Source organism: Stegostoma tigrinum, unplaced genomic scaffold, assembly GCF_030684315.1.
Source record: "Stegostoma tigrinum isolate sSteTig4 unplaced genomic scaffold, sSteTig4.hap1 scaffold_68, whole genome shotgun sequence".
In the NCBI taxonomy this organism is placed as follows: Eukaryota; Metazoa; Chordata; class Chondrichthyes; order Orectolobiformes; family Stegostomatidae; genus Stegostoma; species Stegostoma tigrinum.
The window spans coordinates 1,189,390-1,204,659 of record NW_026728622.1 but is presented as its reverse complement, the minus strand read 5'-3'; the positions used below and the strand labels follow the sequence as shown (position 1 = coordinate 1,204,659).

Genomic DNA, 15,270 nt, shown 5'->3' with positions numbered 1-15,270 from the left:
CCTCTGCTGGCTCCATCCCCACCTCTTTAACTTGTCTGTCTCCTCTCCACCTATCTTCTCCTCTATGCATCTTTGATCCGCCTCCCCCTCTCTCACTAGTTATTTCAGAACTCTCTCCCCCTCCCCCTTTTCTGATGAAAGGTCTCGGCCCAACGTGTCAGCTTTTGTGCTCCTCAGATGCTGCTTGGCCTGCTGTGTTCATCCAGCTGCACACTTTGTTATCTCTACATCTCTTAACAAGCTCATTAAGTGAGTTCTAGAGCGAACTATGCAGGGTAGACTTTGGGTTTATCATTCTAACTTGCCAGTCCTGAAAGATGAAAGTTGGTTTGTGTTGGATGTTTGTCTCATAGCTATGAAAGATATCCTGAAAGGATTTTTCAAATCTTTTGTTGAGAATTGTCCCCATTTAGTCACTAATCCTTTTCCTTCTTTAAAGTTTCCTTGGTAGTGACAAATTTCAAATATCTGCAGAATTTTATTTGGCTTTGTATTGGTTCTCTGTGATTCTCTGTTAATGGCTCCGCGACCTGCCAGCTAATTAGAGAATTTATCATTGATGTGCCTGTACCAAAATCTTTCGTCTTATACTATATATCCCAATTTCAGGAGAAAGTCCATAGAGACCTTTTAAAGGAAAGGGGATTAGAAAGAAAATGTATCGATCAAAATCATGAATAGTTGATAAATTATTTGCATTCCATATTTCCAGAACCTGCCCCGGAAGAGAGAGCCCAGAGAATTGCCAAAGCTGTCCGCAAACAGTCAATAGAAGTGAAGGAAAATTGGGAACAACTGAAAATCCGTGCGAGCAACTGGCAGAAACAGGTGGAAAAGGCGTTGGAGAAACTTCAAGAACTGCAGAAAGTTCTGGATGATCTTGAGGCTCATGTGATAACAGCTGAGGGGGTCCACACTGATCGGCAACCTGTGAGTGACCTGCTTATTGACTCATTGCAGGATCACTTGGATAAAACCACAGTAAGTGCAATTACATTACACTTCACTTATGAACAGATGTAACCACAATGTTGTATCGAGACGATCAGTAATATGAGTACTTCAGTAATATTGATTGAATGGTTGTTAACTTAATTTGCAAATTAAAACTTAGTTGAGCATGCCTTCTGATGATATCACATGGTTAATATTACTATAGTTGAGGATTCTATTAGTCAGTGACATCAGCTGAGTTATCTGCTTGTTGCCATGTTATCAGGGTTCAAGGTAAAGGCACGCCATTTGGCGACTCCTTCGAGAGAGACAACTGGTTATGATTTAACCTGAAGATCACCATGCCTCAGGGAAGTAGAGGGATTGAGGCGAAGACCTTTTGTGGTCAGCTCACTGTGGCAATTGAGCCCTCTCTGCAGGGCATCAGTCTGCATCACAAGCCAACTGAATTTGAATAGAGTTTAGGATTGGAGAGCCATCCATGCAATTATTTTTTTTCAATGAATGTTTCTCACTGGGACTCTCACCGGCAAACTTTTTAAAAGCCAGCTCAGCCATACAGGCGAGATCAGTTCCTGATCTCGGCTGAATTTTTTGACCTGGGGTGGGTCAGCGTTAGGAGTTCATTGATTGGAATGAATTCTCATTAAGTTAGCGAGAGGGATACTACACGTGAATAGATCGATGTTTTGAAAAGAGGATGAGATATGAGCAAAAGTTGAATTGATGTGGAAGACCAGCCACAATCATCATCGACGGTGGAGCAAGCTTGAGCGGCCATGCAACATTGTGCTGCCGCTATTTGACTTGTTCTGTGGAAAGGAAGGAAAATGGTCCAAGTGTCAAAAATGCCGAAGACCACATCATTCTACAACCTCAAAATTTGATTGTGTTCAGCATATTATCACTCCTGGTACCCCTAAATCCTGGTCTATCATCTCAGCAGCTCGACTCTGCCCAAAAGCTGGTTACTTGTGACATTTTTGAGGGATCTTCCCAAGTCTGAAAATCATTTTTGTTTTTGTACAATCAGAGTTGGCCAGTGTGGAAGGAGGTCGTTTGGCATATCGTAGCTCTTTGAAATAACTCCCCAATTCGTCCCCCTCTGCTTGGCAATGACTTCAACCACTTATAAAATCTCTTTAATGGAGGGAGACTTTGAAGGCATCTGATTGGAGTATTAACGATCCCAGAATACAACTGAGCCTTATTAAGTTGTTAGTTCTGATGATCAAGAGCTTGATGAAAGAGGATTGTTTGAAAAAGTGCCTTAAAAGAGGAAATGTACAGAGGCTAAGAGTTGTAGGAAGTTAGCGAGTTTTGAGAGGATTTGTTGCTTGGGTTGAGATTCTGGATGTGAGTTTGCTCGCTGAAGGTGCAGGAAGTCTCTTCTTGGGTTTGAAGCCGACACAATTAAATGTTTGGCAACTAGTAGTGGGCTGTTTAAAATGAAGAGTGGGCAAGCGGACATAATTAGACGAGTGCAGATGTCCTGAAGTATGGTTGGACTGGTGGAGATTACCAAAATAGCGATAGGCATAGCCAAGTAACGATTTGTAAACAAAAATGAGAATTTAATAAAATTACTGTTAATAGTATCAGTCAGGTAGAAAGTACAGAGAATGGGAATTGGTTCAAGTTGAGACTCAGGCAGTGGAGTTTTAGACGACCTCAAGTGTTCAATGGACAAATGTGGGTCTCCATCAGGGAATGCATTGGAATTGTCAGGTCCAGAAGTGAAGTAGTTCCAGGTGAAGGTTTCACTGCTCATGAGCCGAGACAACAGACAGGTAGGCAGGATTGAAAAGATATAAAGAGACAGCTTTAGGGATTGCATGAATGTGTGGTCGGACGTTCATCATGGGATAAACAAGATGCCAAGGTTGTGCTGAGACAAGTGTAATGTTACATTGTTGCCAAGGCGGAGTAATGCAATCAGTAGGTCGTGAATAGAGATTGGTGTGGGGACCACAAAGTGGTCTTCCCAGTTTGAAATTGTTATCTCTACATAGTTGCGCAACTTTATGTTCTGTTCCAAAGGCATTACTGACAAGGAAACAGAAGTTAGCCATTTGTTTACTTGTCAATATATCTTGATTTTTCCACCATGTTCTCCAATTATTGACACAACATGTGCAGTGTACGAAGTGAACCGTTCAAACCTTAAAAGGAGATGTTAAAATTGTGGAATATAAAGTTAAATTTATTTTATTGAAAATTTAAATAAATTACATGAAGGTTTGACCAAGACTGCAAGGAATTAGATGGAACACCAGATGAATAAAACAAGCAGTAGGAAGGTGGTATTAGCTGGATGTTCCTGAAGAAACAGAACGCAGCCAACCTTTCTTCGATCAGGGGGATTAATTGTGTGGTGTCAGACACAGTCGATGAAATCATTCCTTCTGTCTTTACTGTCTGACTAGACTATGGTTGTAATATTTCCTTTTTTAAGCGCTCAACGTTAGACATAGTTCACTTGACATTCTCATTTTATAAATTTTAAGAAGTTGACTTATTGTCAAGTCACGATAGGATTGAAAACACATTCTATAACTGTTTGAAGTCAGAAGTCACATGACACCAGCTTGTCATCCAACAGGTTCATTTGAAATCACACAAGCTTTTGGAGTGCAGCCCCTTCATCAGGTGCAGTTCGTGAGGTGACCACAGAGAGACACAGCTTATCAGCAGAGAGATCAAATGATCATAGAATTGGCGTGAGTGGAGTGTCAGATAATAACTCTATACAGGTGACCAAGAGTGTTAGAGGCAAGTAAAGCGTTTCTAAAGCCAATGTCAGTGCTGTGTTGTCATGATAATCAGGCAGCGCAACAGGAATGTACAAAAGGTGACATCTCAGGTCAGACTCTGACTTGTAGTTTAGAGGCTTGTGTTCAGAATCTGTCTGAGAGTTTTAACCTTCATTTCAAAAGCAAGAATTTATAAGATACCACACTGACTGTAACTACAAGTTGTGTGTTTCTTCAACAAAATATCTGCAAACAAACAAACATCCTGGATGAAGACTTATTATCTGACACTCCACTCACACCAGTTGTACGATGTTTTGATCTGTCTGCTTATGAATTGTGTGTCTGTGTGTTTTCCTCCCTGACCGCACCTGATGAAGGGACTGCACTCCCAAAGCTTGTGTGATTTCAAATAAACGTGTCAGATTATAACCTGATGTCATGTGACTTCTTACTTTGTCTATCCTAGTCCAACACCAGCACCTCCACATTATAACTGTTTGGAACCAAGTCAGTGCAACAGGTACATATCGAACATTTGACTTCGGAAGAATGCCGAGTGCTGAAAAGTTCATTAATAACAAAGGATTTCTTCATTATGCCATCTATCGTAACATGCTGCGTCTCACAGTTACAATGAAAGGATGGCCACTTGAATTTAGCAGGGCCAAGAACAGTTATGGACATTTTTAGCATGGGAGGAGGCCATTCAACCTATTTTAACTGTCCCAGCTCTCTCCCAGCGCAACAAAATTAATCCTTCTCTCGAACTCATTCCACATATTTCACAGAATTGAAATATATAGGTACATCCTTAAGAGATTTGAACATCAAGTGAGCAGTTCTCGCACTTCACCTTGTCACTAAAAATGGAAAATGTGACTTACAAGGAGTGGGTCTTTATTTTTGTTCTGTTTTGATGATGAAGCAGATGCAAGTCCAAGTGCTGGAACTGGCGTCTTGAACTTAGCAACTGTTCAACGTGTCCAAAATGAATTCTGTGCACATCTACTAAAAGCAGTTTTATGGAAGGAAAAGGTACCAAAGAAGATTTGGTGTATTGTGCTTGATGCTATTAGACTCCAACCTGTGAAAACAGAACTCGACGACTGTGAGTGTTGAGTTCTGAGAGGGTGCTATCTTGTTTGAATGTACATTGCGAAGCCTAGGCCTATTTTCCCAACAGCAAAATTGGTAATCCAGCAAGAAATGGCTATTTCTCACATTTGTTGGCTGTAAGTGTCTGTTTAAAGTTTGCTTATATACAGGTGCTTAACCTGCTTTTACAGTTTGAACATTTGTTGTGCCAATGAAAATTTTTTGAATGGTTTCACCTCCAGTTTTCCACTTTATACATATTTGGTATTTTTTCAGGGTAAGGACTATCTTCAAAATCTGAGATTGGGTTTTGAAAGACAGCAGCCTTTGTTTTGGAGAGATAATGGGAACTGCAGATGCTGGAGAATGCGAGATAACAACGTGTGGAGCTGGATGAAGACAGCAGGTCAAGCAGCATCTTAGGAGCACAAAAGCTGACGTTTCGGGCCGAGAACCACCTTCAGAAAATGGGGAGGGGGTGCGGTTTCTGAAATAAATAGGGAGAGAGGGGGAGGCGGATGGAAGATGGATGGAGGAGAAGATCGGTGGAGAGGAGAGTATGGGTACGGAGGCAGGGAGGGGATAGGTCAGTCTGGGGAGGCCGGACAGGTCAAGGGAGCGGGATGAGGGGAAATAGGGGTGCGGTATAAGGTGGGAGGGGGGATGGGTGAGAGGAAGAATAGGTTAGGGAGGCGGGGACGAGCTGGGCTGGTTTTGGGATGCATTGGCAGGACAGGAGATTTGCAAGCTTGTGAAATCCACATTGATACCATTGGGCTGCAGGGTTCCCAAGCAGAATGAGTTGCTGTTCCTGCAACCTTCGGGTGGCGTCATAATGGCACTGCAGGAGGCCCAGGTTGGACATGTCCTCTCGGGAATGGGAGGGGGAGTTGAAATGGTTAGTGACTGGGAAGTGCAGTTGTTGATTGCAAACTGAGCGTAGGTGTTCTGAAAAGCGGTCCCCAAGCCTCTGCATCGTTTCCCCAATGTAGAGGAAGCCACAACGGGGACAGCGGATGTTTTGGATATTTCTTAAGCATTGATTTTCATTCAGAGTTGGTTGGATTTTGCTGAAGCAATAGACATAACTCACTATGACGTAGACAATGTCAGAGTTCATGTTTCGCGTCCTGTGACCCTTCCTCAGATCCCACTCTTGACTGATGCTGCCAGACCTGCTGAGCTTTTGCAGCAACTTCTGCTTTTGTTGCTGATTTACAGTGCCCACAGTTTTTTTTGTTTTTTACGACACAGACAAAACTTGATCTCTGCAGGAAGCATGATGCTGCATTCTCCAACTTCCCTGCCTTTTTGTGATATGATATTGTCTTTTTAGGACAGAAGTGGCTTTTTTTTGTTTGTTTTCACTTCCGCACATACTTTCTATGCAGGTTAAAAGTCTACACCTTTTCAGTTCTCTGCTGCAGAATGAAGACTTGGAACAATTTTTTTATGTAAAGTAGAAAATCAGTGTGGTTTGTTTTCCAAAATGTGATGTGTAAGTGCAACACTTAACAGGGTGTTCATCAAACTATTGTTTCCTTTGATCTTTGTGTTGCAGAAATTTCCAGAATCATTTCATATTTTTTTTTGGTATATTTTAGCAGCTTTCCTGGAGCAAGTCTGTTTTCCTTCGGATGAGACGACTTTCAGACATACTCCCTTTATTATGAGATTTAATTACGGTAAAATGAGGAGGATTTTTATTCACTGAGACACACATGACTATGTGTTTAAAGCATTGGAAAATGCGTTCTGTTCGGACTGTCATGTTATCTGGTGTTTGTACCAGGCTTTCCGATTAAATGCAAGTGATTAAGGATGCTAATGATGCCACATGTTATTACAAGAGGAAATGAACATACAAGTAAGGATTTTATGCCACATTTATACATAGCATGGACCGTGCAGCATGGATGCAGTGACTGAGTGAAATGGGATGCAGTGACTGAGTGAAATGGGATGCAGTGACTGAGTGAAATGGGATGCAGTGACTGAGGGAAATGGGATGCAGTGACTGAGGGAAATGGGATGCAGTGACTGAGGGAAATGGGATGCAGTGACTGAGGGAAATGGGATGCAGTGACTGAGGGAAATGGGATGCAGTGACTGAGGGAAATGGGATGCAGTGACTGAGGGAAATGGGATGCAGTGACTGAGGGAAATGCTCACAGCGAATTGCCCCCTCCATCCTGACCCGCTCACAGCGACTTGCCCCTCCAGTCCAGACCCGCTCACAGCGACTTGCCCCTCCAGTCCAGACCCGCTCACAGTGACTAGCCCCTGCAGTCCTGACCCGCTCACAGCGACTTTCCCCCTCACTCCTGACCCGCTCACAGTGACTAGACCCTGCAGTCCTGACCTGCTCACAGCGACTTCTCTCTGCAGACCTGACCCACTCACAGCGAATTACCCCTGCAGTCCTGACCCGCACGTTGCGACTTGCCCCTGCAGTCCTGACCCCCTCACAGCGACTCGCCCCTTCAGCCCTGTCCCAATCACAAGGACTTGCCCTCTCCGTCCTTACCCGCTCACAGTGACTTGCCCCTGCAGTCCTGACCCCCTCACAGTGACCTGCCCCCTCACTCCTGACCCGCTCTACATTGAGGAAACCAAGCAGAGGCTTGGGGACCGCTTTGCAGAACACCTCCACTCGGTTCGCAACAAACAACTGCACTTCCCAGTCGCGAACCATTTTAACTCCCCCTCCCATTCCTGAGACGACATGTCCATCATGGGACTCCTGCAGTGCCACAATAATGCCACCCGAAGGTTGCAAGTACAGCAACTCATAATCCGCTTGGGAACCCTGCAACCCAATGGTATCAATGTGGACTTCACCAGCTTCAAAATCTCCCCTTCCCCAACTGCATCCCAAAACCAGCCCAGTTCTTCCCCTCCCCCTACTACATCACAAAACCAGCCCAGCTGTTCCCTTCCCCCGACTGCATCCCAAAACCAGCCCAGCCTGTCTCCGCCTCCCTAACATGTTGTTCCTCTCACCCATCCCTTCCTCCCACCTCAAGTCACACCTCCATTTCCTACCTACCACCTCATCCTGCCTCCTTGACCTGTCCGTCTTCCCTGGACTGACCTATCCCCTCCCTACCTCCTCACCTGTACTCTCCTCTCTACCTATCTTGTTTTCTCTCCATCTTCGGTCCGCATCCCCCCCCTTCCCTATTTATTCCAGTTCCCTCTCCCATCCCCCTCTCTGATGAAGGGTCTAGGCCCGAAACATCAGCTTTTGTGCTCCTGAGATGCTGCTTGGCCTGCTGTGTTCATCCAGCTCCACACTTTGTTATCTTGGATTCTCCAGCATCTGCAGTTCCCATTATCAGTGGCATTTTCCTCTTCATCAAAGTTTGTGCAAAAGCAACACGATATGGGGCGGCACGGTGGCTCAGCGGTTAGCACTGCAGCCTCACAGCACTGGGGACCCAGGTTCAATTCCAGCCTCAGTCTGTGTGCAATTTGCACCTTGTCCCTGTGTCTGCGTGGGTTTCCTCCAGGTGCTCCGGTCTCCTCCCACAGTCCAAAGATGTGCACGCTAGGTGGATTGGCCATGCTAAATTGCCCATAGTGTTCAGGGGCGTGGGTCTGGGTGGGATGCTCCAAGGTTTGGTGTGCACTTGTTGGGCCAAAGGGCCTGTTTCCACACTGTAGGGAATCTAAACAATCCTGTTCCCATATCTCCATGTTATAACCCTGCTGATCACTGCACACAGAGATATTTGATAAGAAAAGGAGAACAATAATATTCAAACCCAGTGCTGGAGATGTATTTTAAATACACTGAGGCCAGTGTCGATCTCCAATTCAACTTTTATTTACAAATGAACTGTCTTCAACTTTAGCACTGCCTCATTCAGAGATAGTTGCGAGGGTGTCAGCATCTCTGACCCTCACACTTCTTATCTGTCAGCCAGGGCTCCCTGATTTGGGCTGTTAATATGAAACAATCAGGCAACTCATATTCTGAGAGGTTCAACTGGCTGACCTGGTCACAAACCAGTGCGGTGTGTTCATCGAAAATCAAACGTACTAGAAAGATACCATTCCATACCAGTGGAAAGGAAGGCATGAGGCTAAACTGGGGAGGGAAGGGAACTGCTTATTGGGGGTGGCCCAGAGAGTGGAAGAAAATCAAATGGGAAGAAGACCATTTGAGACTGAGGGAGAGAGATGTAATTGCCTGAATGAGGCATTCCAGTTGCGAAATTGATTTTAGTGTGTACACCATGTTCAGTTTCCCCAATCTTAATCTGTACTCCTCTTTAAATCATTAGTATCTGAAATTTCTGTATCATTTCCAAATGTTCTGTCTCTAATGTTATGCTGTTGGAATTGGTTGAACTGCAGAGATATCATTTATTGGACAAATGTGTTCAGTGAAATGAGTTGCATGCTATATATGTATTATTCTTCCTGATTCTATTGTACGCATACTAATTAAAGTTAGTTCCACTTTTGAACAACAAACTGCTTTTAGATGTTTGATGTATGTCATTTGCCTGCCACTTACTCTTGTTGATGAGTTGTATTTCTGTTTGGTGAAGAAATATGAATGAGCTGGAGCACTAATGGCAATGCCCAATGTGGTGATCTTCCAACATTGCAGCTGGAAGGTGGGTCAGGGAGGGGGATGGGTTTCACAAGAACGATAACAGAGGGAAATGGAGAGACAGGTGATGTATGTGGCAGCACCGAGACAGTGAGGAGAATGAAAGGCAGCCTGAAGGGGAATCTGGCTGTAGTCGCAAAGGCACGGGCTGAATGGAAGAGGACAGAAAGGATTCACTCAGAGGAAGAGAAGATCAGACTAGACTGATTGTGAAACAGGCAAGAATCATTGGCAAGTTACTGATAGGAGGGTGAATCAATCGGGCTCACTTTAAGACTGTTTACAGTTACCATATAGTTCCTGGGAGATGTGTAGATCAGGCCAGGCTCATGGAGAAACGCTTCCCGGAGAAATTAACATGGAGACCCCACTGGGAAAGAGTGAGGGGTTGGCCGTCCTGCTTCCACTGCTGCTGGTGATGTCCAGGCCAGTCATTCTGGCCAGAGACTTCAGCTGCATCATCGGCACGAATGAACAATATGGAGGGTATGACAGTGAACTGGACTCGACGTCCAGATTTCTGATGGAAACGGTTAAAGTTGCCAAGCTGCATAACATCTTCAGCACCCCTGCAGACTGAGCATAGAGTAGAAACGCCTGGTCATAGCCAGACGGGTCTATACACCCATTGGATAGATTTCCTGTTTGCGCCCACACGTCCTCGATCATATCCATTGAAGTCAAGCCGGTGTTCTTCTCTGACTACTGCCTCCTGCTGGCTGACTGTCACCTACAGGATGATCAGCGGGCTGGCAAGGGAACATGGAAGCTGAATGTGAAACTGTTGACCCCAGAAAAATCATTAAGAAGCTCAGAAGAGAGCACACAGGTTGGAGAACGATGAAGACCCTTTTTGCACTTGGTGGGAGGCAGTCAAAGGGAACACCAAGAAGCTCTTTGTCCTGAAAAGTGTTCAGAAGGTGAGAGAGAGTTGGGCAAAACTGTTCAAACTCCAGAAACCCGTGCAACACCTACTCTGAGTACAGACAATCGGGTCAATGTCGCCGAGGAGCCCCAGGAGGTGTCGAGGCACCAAGCCCCACTCTCTGCCTTGGAGGCCTCCAAGATAATCTTGCGGTTCAGGGTCTGCACTGTGGAGCAAGAGAGAATAACAGTCAGAGACAGACAGCACTGAAACAGACCGTTTGGTCCAACTTGTTCATGCTGACTCGATATCCTAAATAAATGTTGTCCCATTTGCCAGCATTTGGCCCATATCCCTCTGAACTCTTCCTAGTCATTTTCCCATCCAGATGGCTTTTAAATGTTGAAATTGTACCAGCTTCCAGTCCTCTCTCTGGCAGCTCATTTCATACATACACCACCCTCTACCTGAAAATAATGTACCTTAAATCCCTTTTAGATCTTGCCTCACTGACTTTAAACCTATGCCCTCCACTTATGGACTCTCCCACCCCAGGGAACAGACAATGTCTATAAACCCAATCATGCCTCTCATGCTGTTACTAATCTCTATCAGGTCATCCCTCAGCCTTTGATGCTCCAGGGAAAATAGCCCCAGTCTATTCAGCTTCGTCCTTTAGCTTTAACCCTCCAACCCAGTCACCATCCTTGTAAATCTTTTCTGAACCCTTTCCGGTTTCACAACATCCTTCCTACAGCAGGGAGACTGGAATGAGATACAGTATTCCAATGGAGGCCTAATCAGTGTCCTTTAAAGCTGCATGTGACCTCATGAGATGTGTTCACATTCCTTCTTGAAGATGCGAAAGGAGAGCTCTGTGCTCCGCAGCCTGAAGGATGAACATCGCTCGATAAGTTTGTCTCAATCTGACATCCTGAAGCTCAGCAAATCCTTTTAAGCCAGTCCGTATGACACTCTGACCACAGCCAGCGCAGTGACACCCAGACGTTCCTGTCCTCGATCCTGGGGGTCTTCGACAACACCAAGCAGGAGAGCCTGGACCGACCATAATCTCTGGATGAGCTGGAGAAGGCCTTCGAGTCCTTAGAAAAGAATAAAACTCTGGGAAGTGATGCCTTTCCAGCCGAGTTGTATTCAGCTCTTTGGGAGTTGATTGGCCAGGGCCTGCTGGAGCTGTACGACAGTATGCTTCTGTCAGGTACTATGAGCGAATCCATGAGGAATGGTATCATCACCCTGACCTGCAAGTGGAAGGGATTGAGGGAGGAAGTTAGAAAGCAGCGACCAATATAATTGGCGAATGTAGCCTACAAAATCCTGTCTCAGTCATTTGTAACTGGGTCAGGTCTGCTGTGCGATTGGTGACTGACCCTGACCAAACCTGTGCTGCAGGGGACAGGACGATCTCTGAGAGCCTCGCGCTCCGAGGGATACGATCACCGGCAGGCAGAACAGAGGGGTGGATACCTGCCTCATCAGCCTGGACCAAGAGAAGGCCTTTGGCAGGATATTGCAGACCAACATGTGGGATGTGCTTTATAAAATGGGCTTTGGGGAGAGAATCTGCAATTGGGCCCGACAGATCTACACCGACATCATGAGCGCAGTCTCAATCTGCGTATGGGAATCACAGAGCTTACCCATCAGATCCAGGGTCTGGCAGGGCTGCCCACTCTCTCGTGCCTTTTTGTGTGCTCTATCGAGCCCTTTGCTGAGTCCATCAGTAAGGATGTGAGCCTGAGAAGTGTGATTATTCCAGGTAGAGCGGGCCTGCAGGTCAAAGCGTCCCTGTCCGATAACGATGTCACCAATCTCTGCTCAGCCCCAGTGTCAGTGCGCAGGTTCACGAGCATCTGTGACCCTTTCAAACTGGCCTCGGGAGCCACGGTAAATCGAGACAAGAGTGAGGCCATGTTCTTTGGGATCTGGCCTGAATGATCCTTCATTCCCTTCACCGTCAGGGCAGATTACCCAAAAGTGCTGGGCACACAGTTCAGAGAGCCTGGGGCGTGCAGAAAGCCTTGGGAGGTGCACATTGTGGGTAAAATCCTGGTCATCAGGTGTGAGGCACTCTCTCTGTTGTTGTGCATGGCACAGTTCTGGCCCATCACCCACACTGCACTGTTTCCCTCATCCGAGCCATCTTCCATTCCTACTGGAAGCCTAAGATAGACCGTGTCTGCAACAACTCCATGTACTAAGCTCTGGCTCAGTGGGGGAAGAACGTACCCAATGTCACCCTCATCCTGATGTCCACCTTGTTGTGCATTAAGCTGTGTGTAGACTCTCAGTACGCAAAGACCAAGTGTCACTAGGTACTGAGGTACGACCTGATCCCAGTGTTGCGAACGAAGGGACTGGCCTCTCTGCCACGGAAAGCTCCAAGTATTTGGACCGTTCTATAACATATGTCCTTTGTTGTGAAATTTGCAAAGAAACAAACCTCTGACCGCCAGTCCATCAGGTCGTGGTCAGCACGCAGCATGCTCGAGACCCTGTGGGAAAAGGAGAGGCTGGATCCTGTCGTGTAGTTCCCAGAGCAGACTGACAAAGTCATTTGGTACAATGTCTCATCATCAGAACTTTCCAACAAACAACAAAACATAGATTGGCGGGTGGTGAGAAGGGCACGACCTGTCAGATTGTTTATGTGCACCTTGTTGGCCTGTGCCACAGTACACTGCCCTGGAAGTGGCTGTGGGTGAAACCCGAAACATCAGCTTTCCTGCTGCTCTGATGCTGCCTGTCGTGCTGTGTTCATCCAGCCCACACCTAGTTATCGCAGACTCCAGCATTAGCAGTTCCTACTCTCTCTCGGCTCAGTGTGAGACTTTTTACAGTTACCGTTTCGCTGCAGGGAGTGTGTGGATGAGGCCAGGCTCAATGTTTACCTTCAGCATATAGTTATTGGGAGGTGCACGGATGAGGACAGACTTGCTGTGAGACTGTTCACAGTCACCGTATAGTAAGTCGGAAGCATGGAGATGAGGCCAGGCCCACTGTGATACTGTTTACAATCACTGTTTAGTTTCTGGGAGGAGTGTAAATAAGGCCATGCTCGGTGTGAGACTGTTTTGTGTCCCTGTATAATTACTGGAGGTGTGTCAATGAGGTGAGGGCAATTGTCAGACCGTTTACAGTCAAGTAGGACTTGCTGTGAGTTGTGCGAATGAGGCCAGGGCCACTGTGAGACCATTTACAGTCACCGCATCATGACGCGGAAGCGTGTAGATGCTGCCAGGCTCCCTGTCAGTAACCAGGTGGTGTGTCCACGAGGCATAACTGGGATGCACTAAAAGCTTGGGGCATAACTGGGACGATGGGGCTGCTGCTGCCGAGGCACAGTCGGGAAGGACCACTGTCTGAGGTTTTCCTGCTGAAGGTAAATGAGGGTCCATTCAGTTATCGGACCCTCCCCGTGTCTCACATGTATGTAAATATTTTTGTTGTATGTCTGAGAGAGGTCTTTGGTTCATTGGGTGGAGCCAAAGTCCAATGCTTTATTTGTTTATTTGATACGCAGCTGGACAGAACGCAACTGCAGTTGTGACATTGTACATATACAAAGAGATTTCTTGTGAAAAAGGTGTATTTTTCAAATCAGAAATGTGACTGGGAGGAGTGTGGATGAGCCCAGGCTCACTGTGGGTCTGGTTACGGTCACCACATTGTCACTAAGATGTGTGTATATGAGGCATGGCTGGCTGTGAGACTGTGAAAAATCACTGTGATTAATAAGAGTTTGTTTCTTCAATTATTTGTTGGATGTGTGTGTCACTGACTGGTCCAGCATTTATTGCCCATCCCTAATTGCCCTGGAGATGTTGGTGGTGAGCTGCCTTCTCGAACCGCTGCAGTTCGCCTGCTGTGGGTTGCCCCCACAGTTCCATGAGGGAGGGAATTCCCATCTTTTGAACAGTCGCAGTGAAGGATTCCGGATATATTTCTAAATCAGAATCACGAGTGGCTTGGAGTGGGATTGAAGGAGGTGTTCCCATGTACTTGATGCCGTTGTCCTTCGAGATGGAAGCTGTCATGGGTTTGGAAGGTACTGCATGAGGAGCTTTGGCGAACTTCTGCCATGCATCTTGTAGATCGTCCACAGTGCTGCTGAGGCCGCTCATCATTGGTGGTGGAGGGAGTGGATGATTGTCGATATCGTGTCAGTCAACTGGGCTGCTTTGTCCTGGATGGAGTCAAGCTTCTTGCATGTTGTTACAGCTGCGGCCATCCTGGTAAATGGGGAGCGTTCCATCACAGTCCTGACTTATGCCTTGCAGACAGTGGACACGTTTTGGGGAATCAGGAGGTGGGTTAGTCGCCGCAGCATTCCTCACCTCTGACCTGCTCTTATAGTCACTGTGTTTATGTGGTGAGTCTGGTTCAGTTTTTGTTCAAAGCTCACCCCCATGACGGTGACAGTGTGGGATGCAGTGAATGTAACAAATTGTTTGTCAAGGAGGGGGGTTGTCTCTTGTTGGTGACGGTCATTGCCTGGTATTTCTGTGGTGTGAATGTAACTTCCACTTGTCTGACCAAGCCTGGGTATTGCCCAGATCTAGTTGCATTTGGACAAGGACTGCTTTAGGATCTGAGGAATCATGAATGATGCTGGACATTGTGCAATCATCAGGAACATCCCAACTTCTGGCCTTATGATAAACGCAAGTTCATTGATGAAGCAGCTGAAGATGGTTATATCTCGGACACTGCCCCGAGAAACTCCTGCAGGGATCCCCTGGAGCTAAGGTATCTGACCTCCAATAAGATCATTCATTTTCCTGCGTGCCAGGTATGACTCCAGCAAGTGGAGAATTTGTCCCCTTATACCCATTGAGTCCAGTTTTGCTCGGGCTTCTTGATGCCACACTTGGTCAAATGTAGTCTTGTTGTAAAAGGCTGGAGCTCTCACTTCCCCTCTGGAATGCAGCTGTATTGTCCATGTTTGAACCAAG

The 15,270-nt window shown here is 46.2% G+C and overlaps 1 protein-coding gene and 2 long non-coding RNA genes across 6 annotated transcripts in view; all 3 read left to right on the top strand.

Moving 5' to 3' along the window:
• The window catches only part of LOC132209153 (uncharacterized), a 1,475,533-nt gene that overhangs the window by 289,366 nt on the left and 1,170,897 nt on the right, over nucleotides 1–15,270 (top strand). The window lies entirely within an intron of this gene.
• LOC132209152 (uncharacterized) overlaps nucleotides 1–15,270 on the top strand; it is a 200,285-nt gene that overhangs the window by 28,665 nt on the left and 156,350 nt on the right. The window contains exons 2-3 of one of the 4 annotated variants that reach the window (XR_009445243.1): nucleotides 713–981; nucleotides 5,082–5,462. Coding sequence is in view for 3 of the 4 variants with exons in the window: in XM_059644307.1 (XP_059500290.1) it covers nucleotides 713–981; nucleotides 5,082–5,228 (416 nt within the window). In the remaining variant the exon portion in view is untranslated. Of the gene's footprint in view, nucleotides 1–712; nucleotides 982–5,081; nucleotides 5,467–15,270 lie in introns of those variants that run through there. The other 3 variants (XM_059644307.1, XM_059644309.1, XM_059644308.1) reach the window with 3 other exon arrangements.
• Nucleotides 5,530–9,287, top strand: LOC132209157 (uncharacterized). The gene is made up of 2 exons (XR_009445251.1): nucleotides 5,530–6,303; nucleotides 6,410–9,287. It is a non-coding gene; the product is annotated as an uncharacterized LOC132209157 (long non-coding RNA).